General features: G+C 38.1%; 1 protein-coding gene across 1 annotated transcript in view; it reads right to left on the minus strand.

Moving 5' to 3' along the window:
• rxfp2a (relaxin family peptide receptor 2a) overlaps window positions 1-20899 on the minus strand; it is a 46750-nt gene that overhangs the window by 6224 nt on the left and 19627 nt on the right. The window contains exons 5-15 of the mRNA XM_084940429.1: window positions 18729-18800; window positions 18179-18250; window positions 17619-17690; window positions 17019-17090; window positions 12133-12207; window positions 11707-11778; window positions 9280-9351; window positions 8859-8933; window positions 3186-3257; window positions 2814-2885; window positions 2461-2690 (exon numbers count right to left, since the gene is read on the minus strand). Of these exons, the coding sequence (XP_084796555.1) occupies window positions 2461-2690; window positions 2814-2885; window positions 3186-3257; window positions 8859-8933; window positions 9280-9351; window positions 11707-11778; window positions 12133-12207; window positions 17019-17090; window positions 17619-17690; window positions 18179-18250; window positions 18729-18800 (956 nt within the window). The remainder of the gene's footprint in view (window positions 1-2460; window positions 2691-2813; window positions 2886-3185; window positions 3258-8858; window positions 8934-9279; window positions 9352-11706; window positions 11779-12132; window positions 12208-17018; window positions 17091-17618; window positions 17691-18178; window positions 18251-18728; window positions 18801-20899) is intronic.

A 20899-nucleotide genomic window follows, 5' to 3' on the forward strand; every position in this document is an offset into this window, starting at 1 on the left:
CTGTTGTAATACCTCTAATCCTTTTTTTAAAGCTGCACTTATAAATAGTGCAACATTTCAGCTTACCAAAAATATTAAAAATTAAACGTAAAGCATATTTTCAGTCGTTGTGGTTAACATCTTAATTTTAAGAAGACTATGGCAATCTAAATTTATACTTACTAATAGCTGCACAATAATGTCTTCTTCACTAAGTTATTACCGCTGTAAAAACATGATTCCCTGTAACCAAAGACACCCCTGGATTAAAAATGCAATTTTAGTGAGATGTTAAATGCATTATAGCTGCTAAAGTTTCACAACTAGCTACAAATTTTGATATATTTATTGTTAAACCTCTCATCCCGAGGTTTGGGGGGTGGGGGTCTGCTCAAACAATCTCTGAGTGACTGTGAATTTCTTTAATGATCTGACAGGACCTCAACTGCATTTTAAGAGGCATTTCTCACAGATTCAAAATTTACCTCCGTTTATTAATTAAGGATCTGAACTCAAGCCCACTTGCTTCTCACCGTCTAATCTATTATATCAAATTTTCAATGTTCCTAGAAAGCCTGACCTTGAGTTAGATGATTATGTTTCTTTACTTATTCATTAATGACAGAGTAAATAAACAAAAAAACAAAAACAAAAGAACAATCTGCTCCTCACATTAAAGACGCAACTATCTGCAATCTCCAAAGAAAAGGTGCTCCGTAAATAATGTACAAATAAGACAAAGTAAACAATTTAAGAAGTACAGCAGAACAAAAAACCTGCATGGTTTCCTTTTCCCTCCATCTCAGGGTCTTAGTGAGTTAGTCTCTTGTTTTTGTTTTCTCTAACACAATGTTGTTAGCTTTCTGACATTAAATTTAAAAAAAACAATTAAACTTCTTTACTTCTGGAAACAAACCAAGTGGAAACAACTTTGCCTCCAGACAGTTTTGTTCATATTGTGACAGTCTAATATAGCCACAATCCCATGGTTTGATTGGACAATCCCATATGAGCGAGCCATAGACAACAGAGTGGTGAAAGAACTCCCTTTAAAGAGGAAGCAACCTCAAGTAGAAACAGACTCAGGGAGGGAAGCTTTTTACCATGAGGGGAGACGCAAACTACAATCCCAAATCCAGAAAAAGTTGGGATCCTGTGTAAACACAAATACCAATCTCATAAACCCATAGTCACGTGCTACTCACAACACAACACAGAAAACAAAAGTAAGTGATACTAAAAAGAAACAGCTGCAGAGACTTTTTGCAACTCATTGGGATCACTGTCAACAAATCAGAAACATGAGTGGGTATAAAAAGAGCATCTCTGAGAGGCAGAGTTTCTAAGAAGTAAAGATGAGCAGAGGTTCACAAATCTGTAAAAAAACAAAACAAAACAAACAAAAAAAAAACACAAATTGAAGAATTTTAGAACAGTTTTCCTCACTGCAAATTTATGAAGACTTTGGATACCTCACCAGTTTCAGTACATAATATCATCAAAAGATGCATCGCATCTGGAGAAAAATATCAGTACTGGATGCCCATAATCTTCAGGTCCTTAGACTTCACTGAACAGACTTGATTTTGTCATGGAAATCCCTGCACGGGCTCAGTAACACTTCCAGATTTCACTGTCTGTGAACACAGTTCATTGTGCCATCCAAGAAGGTTTAAAGCTCTATGATGCAAAGAACAAGCCATATGTGAACATGATCCAGACATGCTACCATCTTCTCTGGGTCAAAGGTCATTTAAAATGGACTGAGGCACAGCGGAAAACTATTCTGTGGTCAGACAAATTGAAATTTAAAATTCATTTTGGAAAACATGGATGCCTGGCTCTCTAACGGTATGAGGTACATTAGACCCAGGATTGCCAAGCAGCTAGAGTCCTCTGTCAGACAAGAATGGGAAAAGGTTACACTTCTAAAGGTCCATCTGCTGGTTTCCTCAGGTCCCAGACTTTTATGGACTGATGTTAAATGAGGCCGGATGCTATACACTGGTAAATTTGGCTTTGTCACTTTGTTGTGACATTTTGCTATCATCGATTTCAAAATGAGCTGATAGTTTATCCGGAACTTTTTCCTCATCTGTAAAACTTTATGAGATTTCTACATTTCTGCATTCTGTTTTTATTTCCACTTTACAAAACGTTCCAGTTTTTGCATTTTTGGAGTAGGCTTTGCAACAGTGGCATAGAAAGGCACAGGGAATGTGAAAGAGGAGAATGAAGGAGAAGTGTGTAGATTGGGAAGTCTCCAAGCAGTTTGATCCCATCCCAGCATAACAAACTTTTATTTGCCTCCCAGCATGATCAGACATTACATTTTCTTCATCCCGTTTCATTGGATAGAAGCAAGGCTAAGCTGACTTATTCACTTTCCAAAAGAACAGCTTGACATTTAGATTTATTGCTGCTTTTACAAGTACTTTTATTTTGCGAGACTGTCTCACCCGGTGCTACGTTGTTACTCACAGCAGAGAACTTTGATGCAGGCAGCATGCAGGTTGTTCTCAGCACGAATCAGCGACCTCATGCCGATGACAAACAGATTACCGAAGCAGGTGATGAGGGCCATGACCCAGACAGACACCCGCAGAACCATGTTAGCCAGGAGGTCCTCAAAAGAAGAGATGCCATCTGTGTTGGGTTTACAGGACCTCACATGAGGTGCATAGGAACAGTACTGAAACTTCTTGAAATAGCTTGTAGAGAAAAGAGAAAAATTGTAAAAAACAAACAAACAAACAAACAAAAAAACAACCGACAAAGAAGAGATGACGAAACATGCTGGTTCTTCTGAAGTGACGGCTGTGTGTTACACATACATGTGGGAGAGGTTCTTCATGGGAAGAAACACCTTAGTCTGAATATCTGCGATCTCAATTCCCTCCAGCGCTCTGTAGGAAATAACAGATTTCACCACCGCACTAGACTACAGCAAACTCTGAAGACCAATTTCAGCATTAAGACATCAAAGTGAAGAAGCCATTAATGCATTAGAAAGATATTCTGGAGAGTCCCAGGTGACTTCAAAGAAGTGTTTGAAGATTTAAACTAGTATTTATGATTGAGGTTAGAATAACGTTTAGAGGAAAGTTATTAAAATTAAGCATGTAGTTGTGATGTTTGAGGCTCAGGGCAATAAAGGTCCTCACATGTATAAAAACAGGCAAACGTGTGTATGTCAGAGTACTTACAGAGACTGAAGATGTGTCAGGTGGTGGAAATGGCTTGGATGAATACGGAGGAGAGGATTATGGGAGATATTTCTGAAATGAGAAACAGATGATAAACACAACAAAGCCTGTCAACATGAAATATAACAAATGGCCAAATGACAGTACATTCCTGACATCCTTGATTGTTTAAAACAAGTAAAAAACAGGTCTGTGTCCAATTACACCTGACATTAGATACAGAAAGCTTTCTGCACTTTTCCCCCTGCTCAGATTACATAGTTTAGAGTAGATTTAAAGTCTTCTTTAGAGGGCCTGAATGTTGCCACAAATGTTGCAATGAACAATGGCAGGATAGATCTGTGCAATAGCATATTTTGATACTTTGACATAATACATTTTTTCCTGCTTTGTAAGTCACTTCACGATGGACAGCTTTTGAAGTGACAGCAGTGATCTGTGAGATCAGCCTGCACTTCCCTCCACGATTGCGTGCAGCTCAACAGATGACTCTGAGGCTGTTTTACAGTCTTTATCTCAGCATTTGGCTCAACTATATATAGTGCTTTCTTTCAGACTGGTAACACGTGAAGGACAAAATAGTAAAAAGACAAAAATGTTTACAAGGGAACTTGAATGCACTGTTGTTTCAAATTAGGCTGAAATGCTGGTGGTGCAAAACCGGCAACAACACATTAAACAGATAGCGTTCATCTCACAATATGTAACCATTAATACGTACATCCCAGGTGAAGTGAATAACACTGATTGTCTCGTCATCATGGCACCTGTTAGTGAGTACAAAATCTTAAGAAAAAAAAAGGGCAAGTGTAGGGATTTCAGCGAGTTTGACGAGGGCCAAACTGTAATGGGTTGACGACTGGGTCAGAGCAGCTTTTTTGAGGTGTGCCCAGTCTGTAGTGGTTACTATCTATCCCAAGTGGTCCAACGAAAGAACAGTGGTGAACCAGCGGCAGGGTCATTCAATTCAATTCAATTCAATTTTATTTATATAGCGCCAAATCACAACAAAAGTCGCCTCAAGGCGCTTCATAGATACAGAGAAAAACCCAACAATCATATGACCCCCTATGAGCAAGCACTTTGGCGACAGTGGGAAGGAAAAACTCCCTTTTAACAGGAAGAAACCTCCGGCAGAACCAGGCTCAGGGAGGGGCGGCCATCTGCTGCGACCGGTTGGGGTGAGAGAAGGAAGACAGGATAAAAGACATGCTGTGGAAGAGAGACAGAGGTTAATAACAGATATGATTCAATGCAGAGAGGTCTGTTAATACATAGTGAGTGAGAAAGGTGACTGGAAAGGAAAAACTCAATGCATCTTGGGAATCCCCCGGCAGCCTACATCTATTGCAGCATAACTAAGGGAGGATTCAGGGTCACCTGGTCCAGCCCTAACTATATGCTTTAGCAAAAAAGAAAGTTTTAAGCCTAATCTTAAAAGTAGAGATAGTTTCTGTCTCCCGAATCCAAACTGGAAGCTGGTTCCACAGAAGAGGGGCCTGAAAACTGAAGGCTCTGCCTCCCATTCTACTTTTAAATACTCTAGGAACAACAAGTAGGCCTGCAGAGCGAGAGCGAAGTGCTCTAATAGGGTGATATGGTACTACAAGGTCATTAAGATAAGATGGGGCCTGATTATTTAAGACCTTGTATGTGAGGAGCAGGATTTTGAATTCAATTCTGGACTTAACAGGAAGCCAATGAAGGGAAGCCAAAACAGGAGAAATATGCTCTCTCCTTCTAGTCCCTGTCAGTACTCTTGCTGCAGCATTTTGGATTAGCTGAAGGCTTTTCAGTGAGTTTTTTGGACATCCTGATAATAATGAATTACAGTAGTCCAGCCTGGAAGTAATAAATGCATGAACTAGTTTTTCTGCGTCACTCTGAGACAGGATATTTCTAATTTTAGAGATGTTGCGCAAATGGAAGAAAGCAGTCATTGATGCACGTGGGAATCGAAGGCTGGCTTGTGTGGTCCGATCCAACATATGAGCTGTTGTACTGCAAATTGATGAAAACATGTCAGAATATACAGTGCATCACAGTTTGTTGTGTATTGTGCTGCATATTCACAGATCATTCATGGTACCCATATTGACCATGCTGCGTTTTGGACCCAGTGTAGCACAACGATGAGTTTGAGGTGTTCACATGGCCTCCAAATTCCCAACCTGTAGGATGTGCTGGAGAAATAAGTCTGATCCATGGAAGCGCCACCTCACAGTTTACACGATGGAAGGATCTGTTGCTAACATCTTGGTGCCAGATACCACAGCACACCTACCGCGGTCGAGTCGAGTCCAACCCTTGATGGGCCAGGCCTGTTTTGTCACTGAAAGGGGGATGCACTTCATTGGATGTGTTACTGTATGTGCATTATGTGACGAATGAGGGCAGCAGATTGTCCCAAAAGTCTCAATAAATAGCGATTCTTCTGTGATGCGAGTGATTCAAGAAGCAGACCCCTAATCCGCCTTTTCCGCCTGTCTCTTTCCTGTGAGGTGTGGGATCAACAAGACTCAAAAACGTTTCCATGGATAGCTCGTGCTGTGGAAAATAGCCTAATCTCATTGTTCTAGTTAAGTCTTAGCCGTGGAAATAATTTGTTCAAAAGAATCTCATGACAGAAACGGGATTGCTCCTCTACTAGTCAGTAAAAGGTCAGTGTTTTTTATATCTTCCTGCATGTCTCTGCCCACCTGTGTTTTAATGTGAGGGAAGAGGGATCACCATCATTTCTGCTGGAACACTAAATTCTGACGTGAACTATATGGGCTCTCTTTGGAGGAGAGTTATTATGGACACAGTATGTTAATGTTGGAGTAGTTACAAAGTATTGATAAAACAGCTTAACTCATGATGAGAGTGGCCAAGAAAAATAACTGACTATTCAATCTAAGACTCCGTCCTCAAAACACTGCAGTTTAAGTCAGTTTAAGTCTGCACTGAACCTGTGAGTTCAGTGCAGATTTATGAGGTTGATGAGGCTACGTTAATATCAGATTTTATTGGCGGGAAGTTATAGACTGGGCTGAGACAGAGAGCGGCACAGTTGTGAATAATGGGCAGCATCCAAACGGCAACCGCAGCCTCATTTCGTGACTCACTCTTCGGCCTAACACCCGCACAAACATGACGACTGCATGAGAAACCTTCGGTCAAGCTAGTTCAGACTTCAAGCCAAACTTATGCCAATTTTGATTTAAGTTCTGGGGACTGTCCCGTTTTAATGACAAACTAGTTTAACGCCATGTCTCTAGTGATCTTTAGGGAGTTACACACACACACACACACACACACACACACACACACACACACACACACACACACACACACACGGAGCCAGCGAACTAACTGGAGCGCAACAGTTTTATGAAAGCAATTATTCATGCGCTGTCACTCTGACTGACAGCATTTCCAGTCTTGGCCCCTCCTTTCCCAAAAAAAGGTTTTCAGCTGCTGCTCATAAACAGGTTTGTCTCAAGGTTCATTCATTTTGGTAATTTTTTCCCCTTCAGCACTAAGAGGCAAAAGTACAGAAATGTTGTTTTTACGTAATAACTGGAAGATTTGAGTATGCATAGAAAAGGCTGAGGCATTTTATACATGTGATTAACACTACAAAATCAAAACAGTCCATATGCCTTAATGCACGACACAATGCATATGAGGAGCAGCTCTAAAACTGTGAGTTACACGGACGATCAGCGTTAACCTTGTAACGCTGAGTGTGTCATATTTGATTTGATGAGCTTTTGAAACCGCTAAGTCATTATACATTGTGGGTCACATACAGCTGACTTTGATCTTAAGTGGCCCAGACCAGGGAAACTGCCCTTTCTGTCAGTGAAATTAAGTTTAACTACGCATTTACTGAAATGTCTTAATAGAAGAAGAAGGTGCACAATTTCAACAGTATTTCTTAATTTTTCTTTGTTTGTTTTTAGTAAACAAAAGAAATGAGTCAGCACGACTTCTTGGGCCAAAACCTTAAGAAGTAAATGTGTAAAATTACAGAAAAAGTTCTGATGGTTCAGTGTCCAGACTGTCCGCTAATTATAAACCAGAATGTTTCTGTTAATTCACAGAAAATGTCCTATTTTTTCCCCTATTTCCCCCTTTGGCGTAGTTTGAATGGCCATGGCAGAGAGCTTCATCAGCAAGAAAAGCTGTAAAATGTATTAAAAGACATTTAAAAGTACAACATTTATGCCATTCTTAACTTTTTGCAAAGCCATGAAGTGGGCCAGGCTTTGATATAGATCTATTTATCTATCTATCTATCTATCTATCTATCTATCTATCTATCTATCTATCTATCTATCTATCTATATTTTATATATATAAAAACTCATATATGAAAATTGATATTTTATTTCCTTTTTAAAAATTTGTCAGAAAGTTCAAGAAGTACTCTAGTTTTTTTTTATTCTTGTAATTCACTGTTCTGGCTTTACTCAGTTAAGAGGAAAAGTTAAGTTAAGCTTACTAAGAGTCATTTATTCCATTAAAAATAACACTTCACCTACAGCAGTTTCTGAATGGTCTTTCGTCATTTAATCATTTTCTAGGTCGTTTATCATTTTAGGGAGATTTTAGGACAAACCCCCCTGCAATCATAGTGTGTAAGATACACATTTTCTTGGTTTTATTATAGGTGTTTCTCTTATTATGTTCAAGGTGACCCACACAATTCACAAGAAACTACCGAATCTCCTTCTGAAAGGGTGGGCCGGTCTGAATGAACGTTTGCGTTATCATACACACAGCGATTATTAACTTCAATATGTCAAGATTTGTTAATAAATGTATAAAATTAGATTTATACATTTCCATTCTTTGAATATTCCTCTATATCATGTTCATTTCATCATGCCTCTGCTAATGCAATGTTATGTTCTCTGTTTGTTTCGTGTGTCACCCGTAAGTCACCAAAACTCGACAAAATTTTGCTCGACTCACCTCTAAATACAGAGTGAAGAATTTGAATAAGTGCTGCAGGCTTAATAATAATTTATTTATCCTTTATTTGGAAATTAATTTTGTTACAGCACTTGAATTAATAATAAAAGTTTAGAAGGAGTGCTAGAAGAAGCTAATGAGAGCCTTGTTCTCTCATTAGTAAAAGGTAAAGTACAGCACTGTAAAAATGAGTATTTGAATAAAGTAATACTTAAATATCAAATACAAACTACTACATACTGCAGTTTGATGCAGGATTTTACTGCCTGTCTCCAGTTTGTAAATATTTCTTATGTTACATTACTATATATCATTTTCCTCTCACATAGTGGAAAAGAAGCTCAAAATACCACTAAATGAGAATGAAGTAACAGTATTAATGGAGGATTATATAGAATTGGCACATAAATAAACTCAGTTTATCTAAAAATATGATGCTTGCACTTATTATTTTAACTCAATGCAACAGTTTCATGATTGATTTTTCTTTTACATTAATTATATAAGTTCTTTCTTTCAAAGCTTCCAACAAAAATAGTTTTATTCTGCATCTGATTACAGCCACCATGTATCCCACTAAGAATAAGTCACATTCTCAGAAACCTTCACAAAGTTATTTTTTCTTAATCCTACTTTAGACCTTGTCCTAATTCACTCCTGTTACAAAACCCACATAATGATGAATGATTTTCCACACTATCATTTACTCACAGTTTAAGGAGGGATTTGGAGAGACTCTTGAAGGTGTTTTTTGGCAGCTCCCTAATCCTGTTCCTGGACAGATCCCTAAAGAGGATGAAAGAGAAACAAGGGAAAAATTAAACCTCCTGACTCATTTTATAGCACATTTACATTTTTCTCATTCAATTCCAAACATGGACAGTGTAAACATGCATAGAAAACAGCAAAGGCTTTAAATAAATGTGCAGATACATAATGTTTGTGTGAAATTCTACACAGGTTTCTTTTCTTACTCATCCCTGACACTTCATATCTCATCAGAACAAAACTTCTCTGACTAACACCAGCCTCACCAGAATCTCTTTGAGTGAACTTAAAGACAGTGGTGTATATTTATTTATTTATTTTTGACATGGTTTTACTGACTTTCTGTGAATGTGCTCTTACTCACAGTTCGGCCAGCTTCCACAGAGACTGGAAGGTGTTTTCGGGAATTGTCCTAATCCTGTTGTCTATCAGTAACCTGAAGAAGGCAGAGCTGCTGTCAGAAACCATGCAGAGAGCTGCAAAGTGCTGTTGGAAAACTGGTATAAATGGATACAATCTCATTTACTTTAGTCAGTCTTAACCATGTCCTCAAAGTTTGCATGACCCTGCTTAGGCCTCCGTACTCACTGAACTTCGTGTGAATCCTCTCCTCTAGTTCAGCTCATTTCACTGCCAAACCTCATGGCTCATCAGTTGTGGAGCTTAAAAATGCCGCACATGCAGTCATTTGAAACAAACCATTATTGCACTTCTGTCTAGATCTCAGTTTAACCTCCTCTGAGGCACATGAGCTGCTCCGGTAGGTCCTAAGGCTTTACTGTTGGGCTTTGCAGGGCCATTTGTGAAACAGCAAGTCAGAAGCCTTGGTGATGGCAGGGATGCAGCATCCACCAAGGAGATTGAGACCTGGCTCACCAAAGTGGAAGAGCTTAAATTTAAGTGTATGGCATTTTTCTGGCTTCTGTTGGTGCATGAGGTGATCCTGTTGACAGTGGGAAGCAAAAGATCCATATACACAATCCACTGACCCTATAGTTGAATCAACAGACATGGTGTTCTGGCAGATGTGGTGACAAGTGAATGAATAGGTGCCATCCCACAAGCTCACTATCACATGGTAGTGACGGACCTGGAATAATAACCTGGCAGACTAAAACCCAGAGCATTAATTTCTGTTTATGTCCTATTTAACCCAGTGACCCTCCACATCTGGGATAAAAATAAATGAAGAGCACAATGTGCCCAGGAAAAGCTTTACTTAAGCATATCCTCCGGAGCTGCTGGCTCTAGTGACATGATTGCATGCCGAAGCCAACTCCAAGTGTGTCTGCAGAAAAAGAGCTGGTGAGTAGCCTAATTAAGCCAAGATCAGCAGGCCTGCTTACCACAGTGTAATTTTTGGCCTGAGCCAAGTTTCCAAGCAAGTTTAGGCCAGGCCTGGTAGTCACATTTAGTTGCGACAATTTCTATTTCTATGCTTGTTTGACCAATTTCTTAGAGATCTGATTGCACAGCAGAATTTGTTCTTGTTAATTAAAAAAATAAATAAAAAGAGAACAAGTGTGTCTGAGGGTGGGCGAGCCAAGGGGAGAGAATAGGAGATAAACTTAGGTAAACAGATAAAATTAAATGAATAAAACATAATTAAAGGATTAAAATGGGAGATTTTCTAAAAACTTAAGGCACTTAAGTCCCTTAAGGATGATTAACTAACTGCAGTGATATATGAAAAGTCCATAATTTCTAATGTATTTCCTGTAAACACAACATTAACTGCGTTTAGGCACAACTGAGACCCCAGAGATATATTAAACATGCACAAACACATCCTCATTACACTTAACTAACACTTGCTGTAGACTAACAACGCAACAGCTGTAATATTGTATCTATATCACATTCTGTTATAGTTCTGACACGAGCAACATTTCAACAAGTGATTCTTTTTACTGTGGACACTTTGTAAAATGCAAAAAAATGAAAGACAAACTTTTTATTTAATTGTTTATCTACTAGTTTGAATGGCTGTGGGGGGGGGGAATCTTGTCTTATGCATAGTTTTGTCTTTGTTGGGCCATTGTGTTTGAAACACCTGCTCTACTGGGTTGAGATGTTGAGAGGCCATGTCCAAGAAACCAGTTCGAAGTGATCTGAGCCATGAGAAGATGGGTGCACTGTGGTCATGGTCAGCAACAATACTCAGGTAGGCTGTTGTGTTTAAACAATGCTCCACTGGTCTGAAGGGACACAACGTGTGCCAAGAAAATATCCCCAACACTATTCCACCACTAACCCGAGCTTTGACACAAGGCAGGATGGGTCCATGCTTTCTTGTTGTTAATGCCAAATGCTAACATCCAGATGTTGCAACAGAAATCATGACTCATGAGACCAGACAACATTTTTACAGTCTTCTTTAGACATCCCAAAAACTTGATTATGTTCATCTGGGCGTAGCGTTTTCAGTGGGAGAAACGTTTTGTCACTCATTCAAGTGACTTCTTCAGCCTCGTGACATTCAGAGTCACTTAAATCAATCTTCTTTCTCATGTAGATGCCTAGTTTGAACTTCAGCAGGTCGTCTTGACCATGTTTTCATGCCTACATGCACAGAGTTGCGGCTATTTGTTTGGCCGATTAGATATTTGTGTTATTGAGTAGTTCAACAAGTGTACCTAACAAAGTAGCTGCTGAGTATATATGCAGCATCTGAAGATCAAAAAACACCTCTCGTTACCTTATCTTTTGGGAAACTTTCTGTGTGGTGCGCAAATTTAAACCCTGAGCTTTCAGCATTCTTATTGAACTTTTAATAAAGCAGGATACTCACAAAACTTCAAGCTTGCTGCATGTCTTTAAGATAGAGTAGTTAAGAGTTTGAATCTGGTTTCCCTCAAGATCCCTGAGAGTAGTGAAAACAGGAGGAGAGGGAAAATAAAAATGTACATTTACTAAACATATAAATATAAGGGTGTAATTTTCATAGTTTTTTGGTAAAAGTCATGAAAGAAAAAATAAATGGAATATTTTTTCTTGCACTTAATCTGCTCAGAAAAAAATAATCTGAGCAGCCCCAGAGATATCGGCTGACTCAAACTGTCATGCAACTCAGTATCACCTCTATAATACCAGTTTAATTTGTTATTTATATATGCAAACAAGGACAAACACACATCAGCATAGCTGCTACACTTTTTAGTGCACTAACATCACATGCACTACACACCTGCATGCACACAAGTACACTCTAACTCACAGCCAGTCCAAGGCAGGCATGTGTTGACAGAAGCTTGGATGAGGAAGCTGCTGCAGTGAAGTGTTCACCATGGACCTGAAGGGGGGAGGAAGACATTTAATCGCAAAACTAAATAGGACCGAACAGAGTTATAGAGTGACTACTAAACAGATGTAAGGCTTAGACTGTGACTTTTAAGAGCCAAATTACTCCTGGACTTCTTGGCATCCATATATAAATGTGCTGATCCTCAGAGTGTAGGATCGGGGGTCGGTCAAGCAAAAGTGACTCAAAAGTCAGACAGACAGCAGGAAGCAGCAACATGTTTGCATGGAAAAATGTTCACATGTCATATACTTGACTCATATAACTTTATTATCTTTGTTTATGTACAGGCTGTTATTTCACCAGCAAGGCAGGCAGTAAATTCTAAAAAGAAAAGTTAGTGTATACACGACATTATCACACAGTTTATATGACTTTGGGATGTTATGTGATGTTATTAAATTATGTCCCAGGAAATTCTATATACATTTTGAAAGGTAAGTATTAGAGATGGCACGATACCACTTTTTTATGTCCGATACCGATATCATAAATTTGGATATCGGCCGATACCGATATGAATCCGATATAGTGTGATTTTTAATCAATAAAACTGTTTTTTTAATATCTTGCTGCTTTTTGTATAAGTTCATACTCAAGTTAAAAAAAAAACTAAAAAAAACACTAAAGCTATTCTGTTATACCTGTATGCAAAAAATGCACTGCACCCAAAATATTTCATAGTTCAGCAATACTGATCAATCTAACAAACTTAAACCTACTCCATCCTCCCTATTCTGGTATTTTAAAGAGTAAGCAACCTAACTAATAGGGCTCTAAAACTCCCAGCAAAAAAAAAACAAAAACGAAAAAATAAGGAACCACCCCCCACCCTCCACCTCATGATGCTTAATCGACGTAATCAACTTAAATTTGATGCAGTGTGAAAAAAAAATGCACAGAAATAAATTATTTTTCAAGAATAATTAAATAGATTCAACATCTTTCTTCAACAGAACTGCAGACTGCACAGATGGTACCTTCCCAAAGGAAAAGCTTACTAGGGTATATTAGACTTAATAGTTACTATATACAGTAATGGACTTCTATATATTTTACATCAGATTAAAACTTTGGGTGTAAGATTCAGATAATTATTTAATAAAAGCTAGACATTTTAAATGAGAATAAGAAAGAAAAGTATGTCTTTGTGCCCCCTTCTCCCTGTTCATGCCCTATCGGCCCCCCTGGCTAAACTTTGCTAGATCTGCCCCTGCACAGTTACCAGCCGTCAGCTGCGTAGAAAAGGATCCTGGTCTAGAAAGTAATATTAAATAAATTCTAACAACAGATTATTAAGCTTAAACGTGCTGCTGTTATTCAGCCGCTGGTTTCCTCTTTCTGGTGCAAAGTGGGAGATAAACAAACAAGAGAGACGGACTCGCGACAGAAAAGCCGATCAGTTGATCACTGATCAGTTTCATGATTGAAGTAGCAGCAGGAGACGGAGGGGGAGAGAAGAGGCAGTTGCTCCATATATCGGTTGTTAAGCTTAACGTGGGAATGCTTTACAAACATTCAGAGACGAACTTACACACTTGCTTTACTTCTCTCTGGGATCACTTCCTCGGAGATGAAATGCTGGTTTGGTAGCAAGGCTACAAATACACACAGCCGCTCTATCACATGAGCACACTGCTCCGACGTGCTATGGTTATGAGGAGAGTTACGCCGTGTCGCAAGTTTTGTGAGGTTTTTTGATATTTAATGGATCGGATTACATTTTTTATTTCTCTCCGATATCCGATCCAGTAATTTACGTCAGTATCGGACCGATACCGATACGTAATATCGGATCGGTCCATCTCTAGTAAGTATATTTGCATGTACAAAAGAATGTCCACCCACGAACCTTTCAAAATAAAGTTACAGGTACATCTTTGCTGAGAAAATCAGAAATTCTGAGTATTTTTTTTCTCTCCATGAAGTTGAAGCTTGATTGTTTTGCACGGACCTGTTTTATCCAAAATCTTACAGTTCCTTGAGTTGTATCTTTTGTTCATATCACACAGGTGGATGTATTACATTTATTAGAAGCTAATTAACTAAATGATCTTGCAGCCATTGTTCACCTGCTATAAAAACAAGGGGTTGAAACTGGAGCATTTTTATCCAGAGCATGGCCGGAGAGACCAAAATGCTATGACCTCAAAGAAGATACACATCAAGCTTCTCATTAGTGATAGAAAAAGGTCTCTTCTAAATCACTTCTCGGGAAAGGAACACATGTCCAGATGCTTTGGGTGGGCTTAGACATATCCGCATTTCACAGCGGATGACTGGAAAACTCTATTTCCTGATGAAACCAAGTTTGTGGTTTCTGCCAGTAATAGAAGTCTGAGATGTACAAGACAGAGAATGACATGGCAGCGCATCAAGCCCACACTGAAATGAGGTGGTAGGAATATTCAAGTGTAGGGATGTTTTGCCAGTTCTGGACTTGGACAGTTGTGTCAAACTCACTTCCCTCTAACCAATGAGAAGCGTGCTTCATTCCTCAAGAAATATGCTAGATACATAAGTTCTTCCAAGGCAGGAATGACATATGCTCATAACTGCACTACCAAACAATAACAGAATGGATGTACCAAACTGTTCACTGTAATTTTCTTTCTTCAAATCTCTGCTGATGCTGAGATGAACAAAAGAAAAAAAATCAGACATTGAGCCAACTATATAAATGGTATCTGATGGGGGTTTTAACTATGTGGAGTAAAAAAATCCCTATTTGCTTAAGAATTATGGCACAGGCAGACCTCAACCCTGAAACAGTTTCCATATCAAAACAATGTTTAATATTTTGGGTGGCAACACTTCAGCGGGCAGTAAGGACAAGGGACTCTGATTCCAAAGCTGAATGGGGAATCAAATGAGAGACATATGGTCATCCCCGTCTAACAGTCCCTCCATGGAAGTGCAAACACTCTTTGAGGAGGCAGGCGGAGTGAGAACACATTTTATGTCTGAAACGTAAACATTAAAAGGGTTATTTCGTGAGACGGATACCTGTTTCTAGGTCACATCATCCAGGGCTTTAGGACCTGACCTCTTGAGACCCTGTGTCGTATGGGTACATTACGTTTTGGCTTTTCTGCACCTTATACGTCATCCTGCTCAGTAAAGTGTTTAATACTTTGTTGATATTAAGCCATTGTCCCCATAAGATGACTTAATATCTGTTAAAAGATGATGATTTTTTTTTTTTTACATTATCTGATCCAACTAATCCCAAACAGCTGGGAGAAATTAAAAATCCTTCCCAAACAACAGCTCAGGTTTCAGGTCTGGGTTAAATGGCTGGTTTCACAGACTAAGCTCAAATTAAGCCAGGCCTCAATGTGGATTAGTTAGCCTACTATCAGCTGCCCTAAATTCAGCTTAGTTAATCAGAAGTGTGTCATGGCCCTGGATATTGGACTCTTTGGAATATTTGGCCTTGTTTACTAAAATCTTCGATCATCAGTTCTTAGTTTGGTTATAGCGTTTATTTTGTTTTGCTCTTAACTCTCATTTTGGTTTGTATTAGAGGTTGTTTTTTTAATCCTTTAGTGTTTCATGTCAAGTGTATTTATTTGTCTACATTTCTCTGTTTATCTATTGTTTCTAACTTTCCATTTTGGTTGGGCAGTTATTTGTCCCGTGTCTTGTGTTTAGTTTTACTTCCTTCCTCTTGTCTCGCTGACTTGATTGTCTTCAAGCTGTGTCTTGTTTACCTTCTGCTTTCACTTACCCTGATGACTTTAGAGTATGCGTATGTGTATAAATAGACTCGTCTTTCCTTGAAGTCTTTCTCACGGTGTCTGTTGAATCATCGCTGTGTCACTGCTCGTTTGAAGAATTTGGATTGCATTTTTTCCCCCAATGTACCACCTTCAATAAGAAGTTTGCCTTTTGTTTGATGATTTTATCTCCCGAGTCTGCATTTAGGTCCTTGAACCAGCATTATGTGACAAAATCAATGCCTGTTGTAAGACATTCATAAAAACCCAAAATAAAAGATGAAACATCATCGTTGGTACAAGTCTTGAGAGAAACCAGTGGCAGAGGCAAACACTCAAAAATATTTTAGTGAGTATGAAAAAATAAAAGGAAACAAAACAAATTCTGTTAATCCATGAAATTGTTGTTGATAATCAAAAACATGTAACTGCTACTGAGTAAAATAAAAAGAGAGGCTGAATCCACTTTGCTGTGACTTCAGTGGAAATGTAACTACAAGAACAATAGTTATCTCATATTTCTTATATTCATATATTCATAACATCAATTATTTTGAAAGCCAGGCCGGTTTTTGACTAATGAATAAAATGAGTGGGCGTAGAACCAAGCATATGGAATATATTACACAACTATCAAAGTGAAAGATTCCAGATGACGAAAACCTCAAAGTGATCTGAAGTGCACTGGAATTAGCGGCTTCATTTTTGTCCTGACAGGCCTCCGTACTGCATGCTAGCTCCCTCATAAGCATCAGTAATATGAAGTTAAACATGCATTAAACTTAATTCTTAATATTAATCGTAGATTTACTCTCACCTTTCCTCTTGCAATTAGCCTGCATTGTAGCATATTTAAAGATAAGTAAAGTTCAGTGCAATGCACGACATTACTTTTGTAAGATGATAAACACTTTTTTTTTTACATGTGCTGCAAAGTAAGGTTTATTTTCCTACTGAGTGCTTTCAGGTTTGCAAGAGTTTAAGACTTTTGATTTTGTAAGTGAAGACCTCAGAGTAGATCTAGACTAGAAACAAATCCAAGTCAAAATTATTACATAATATTAAAAGAAAAATGCAACTCACAAATACATGAGAGACTGGAGCCCAGTGAAGGTGTCCTGGGACAAGCTGCTTAGCGGGTTATGATCCAACATCCTGACACGCAAAACAAGATTACCCAGTTTGACTGCTTAATCGCATTAAATAAATCATTGGTGATTACGATTTCTTTAGATAAATGTTACAAATGTGACCCAATATGATTTTTAAACAAATGTGATTTTCAGTATTTCACAATAGCAGCATACAACATTAGCTCTTGTGTTTTACAGAAGAATTTAGAAAAAAGGAAAAAAACTACTTGAGTCAACTAAGATTTCATGGGTAGAAAAAAGCTCAATCCACACATCTGTGCACCATTTAAACTTGTTATTTTTGCACCATTTCCACTTCTCCAGTCTGCTGCTTAAATAAATAATTTTATATCCAGCTAGTGGAGTTGTTTCCAACCTATGGATCAAATGGACAACTTTTGCATCTCAACCTTTAAAATTAAAAGCAAAATTAACAGAACGTTACAGTCTTTGGATAACTTTTTTTTTTTAACACAGTCTCCTTGCTACCATGTATTCATATATTTGTGACTATTGAAAGTGCACATCTGTATGCTTTTGAGTTACTTACAGCCACTCCAATTGATTTAGATCCCCGAACACACCGGGACTGAGGAAGGAGATTAAGTTCTCACTGAGAAACCTGAGAGAAAGCATGAAAAGCACAAGAAGTTTGGTCATAAAAAAAGACAACTGTAATGACTACATTTGAAAGTAACAAAATACAGCAAAGGTATAATCATAGGACATACCCATAGTTTTGGGTATGATTTTTGGTCAGACAAAAATTGAAGTCATCTTTAGACAATTTAAATAAATGATGGCATTTTTTTTCACAGTTTTATTTGTTGACATTTCATAAACTAAACACAGAAACAGAAATTCTGGCTTGCAAAAAAAGCCACCTTGATCCTTTCTCTCTCTCTCTCTTTTTTAATGCACAGTTTTGCTCATTCCCGCAGACTCCACAGAAAAGCCTGGAGTCAAAACACAACTGCTTTTCTCCGTGTAAGAAATGAGTACCACTCAGGTTAAAAAAAATTAATTGAAGTTGACCTGTAACACAAAAGAGAACTGAAGGAAAACAAAATTAATACACTTGCTTCAGGGGAAACGAGGCAGGATACTTACAACCTCTTTAGATTGTGCAGACCGCTGAATGCATGCTTAGATATGAAGTGGAGGCTGTTGTTCTGCAGAAACCTGAAAACAGAACAGAATAAAAATAACAAACGCTCTTTTATTTCAAACTATGTTTGAGACAATAGGAAAAACAGAAAACTTTCATATGCTCTTAAAATCCTATTTTCACCTGTTAGAGAAATATTATTGTTACCCTTTATTACATGATTATTAAGAAATAACACAGAAAATTTATCTTCTTGTCAACAGACAAGTAGATGGAGCAGTCATCTACTGGAAAAACTGGATGCTCAGGTCCAGTATGTCACAATATAAGGCCGCTCTACCAAACTACTAAATGAAAACGTGTATGAAAAGTGTAGAAATCAATACACTCCTTGAGCCGTTGTCATTTCTGAGCTACTATTACTACAGATTCTACAGGAAGGATAAAATCAAATAAAAGTGATTTGACATTTGCAGTTACTAAAAACTAAATTGCCCAGAAAAAGACAGCGAAAAAACAAAAACACAAGGATGGCGGCATAAAAATACTCACAGTCTCTCCAGGGCAGAGTATTCTGAGAAAACAAAATTGGACAACACTCGGATCTCATTGCTCCTCAGGGACCTGTAACACAACCCATCAAATGTGGCTGTAAGAAAAACACAAACATACGTTTTGCACAAAGAGGAAAAAACGGAGAGAAAGTGATGAAATGTCTGACACGTTATGTGCAAATAACCATCACACAAACTACAACCATGCAGAAATAGCTCTCTGAGTATTTTGCACTTTAATAGCTACAGTAATAATACTAAAAACTAAAATCATCTGTTTAAATGCATCTGAAAAGGTTGCAATAAGGACAACACAAGGTTACAGAGATAAGATTTAAACACATGCACGACTGCCACCACGCTCTCAAGAGGGAGTAAAGTCTGCGCAGCTGAGCCCAAAACTGTAATTTAAAACTCAAACTAATTATTTAAGCTTTGATAAAATTTTGTTAGGTTTTGTACTTTAAAGTGGACATGAGGCTAAATTACACTATCACAGCAGGTTCAATCGCTAGTAGAGCAAAAGGGAAAAAAATAGCACACACTCATTCAGCTAAAATGCTGAATAAAGGACATGAAAGACAGCAGTGACATTCTTTAGAAATTACAATGATACTTAATATTTAGAAACAAAATAAGAGAAAACATCAGCTTCCGCTCTTTAATATGATCATAACAGGCTCAGATTCATGTGGGAATTTCTCAAGTAACACTTACAAAGACTAAATAAACAGAGAAAAGGAGCCCATTAAAAAGAATTCCAAGAAACACAACCGACCTATAAAATGCCACGTGAGTGCCTAATAACAGCTGGAGTTCGATAGCTGTACTCTCGACTGTGTTTGCTCAAGGTTTTATTTTGTCAGCTTCATGAAGAGACTGAAAGTAGAGTCCTGTCAAAAGCTGAGTTTCAAAGCTTGAGTTCCTGAGGAGGTATTCACAGAAAGTCTTTAGCTCAGAAACAGTTCTGACATTTATTCAGTTTTTCTGAATATTACAAAATGAATTGCTGGTCACTTTTCTGTGTGTACATATTCAAATTTTAACATCTGACAAAGATAACCTGAATAAATAACAAAAATTTAGTTGTTTAAATAATTTCTTGATGAGGAGGAAAGTTATCCAAACCTACCCGACCCTGTGTGAAAAAGTAACTGATCTCTTGTTAAATCATGACTGTGATTAGCACATTTTTGGAACCCTGTGTTCAGCTTTACTAGGCACATCCTAAGCCTGATTACTGCCAGGCCTGTTGACTGAAGAAATCACTTGAATAATGTCTGACAAAGTGAAGTAGGATAAAACACCTCAACACATTATGCCACAATATAAGAAACAGCTGAGAGAGACAAAGCCACTTGAAAAAACTCTTTGAGACTCCAGTGAACCACAGCGAGAGCGGTTATCCACCAGCAGAGAAAACTAGGAACCCTGGTGAATGTTCCCAGGAGTGAGCGACCTACCAAAACAAATGACTCATCCAGGAGGTCACAAAAGAACCCAGAACAGCATCTTTAAGAACTGCAAGCCTAACCTGACTTAAAATGAGTTTGATGATGTGAAACATGTAATTGTGAAAAATATGCAAAAAATAAGAGACAAAGCAGGAAGAAATTACTTACACCCACCCACACATTAGACTTAATTAGCAAGGCAGATGTGAAAGCCAAACGCTGTGAAGCTCAGCCGAAGGTAACCCTGACAGCACCTGAATTTCATACTTTAGTAGTCATAAGACTACTAATCTTATTTTGATGTGTAAAACCTCTAAACAGGATTTATATTTCTCATGAAAAACATCAGCTGAACTGCAAATTATGTGCAGACCCAACTTAAAAAAAAGGGGTTTTTGTATGGTATCTTATTATCACAGCGATTTCATTATGCCTTCTTATTATGCTTTATTTGATTATGCCTGTGACTGTAAAGCGGAAAACTACAGGAGCAGGAAATCCAGGGACTCAAAAATTGAATTACAAGGGGAATTTCACGCATTTTTTTAAAGAGACACCTCAATTAAATTTAATTTGGCACTGACTAATAAAAATAAGTGAATGCGATTTTTGAAAGAAGCTGCAATTCACACAAGGCTCAGTATACCTTTTGTAATTAGTCTGCTGACAATCATACCCTATTTTTTCCCCCAGGATATTAAACTGTGCTTCAATA

Source organism: Perissodus microlepis, chromosome 10 (assembly GCF_051167445.1).
Source record: "Perissodus microlepis isolate ML-2025 ecotype Zambia chromosome 10, ASM5116744v1, whole genome shotgun sequence".
Lineage (NCBI taxonomy): Eukaryota > Metazoa > Chordata > Actinopteri > Cichliformes > Cichlidae > Perissodus > Perissodus microlepis.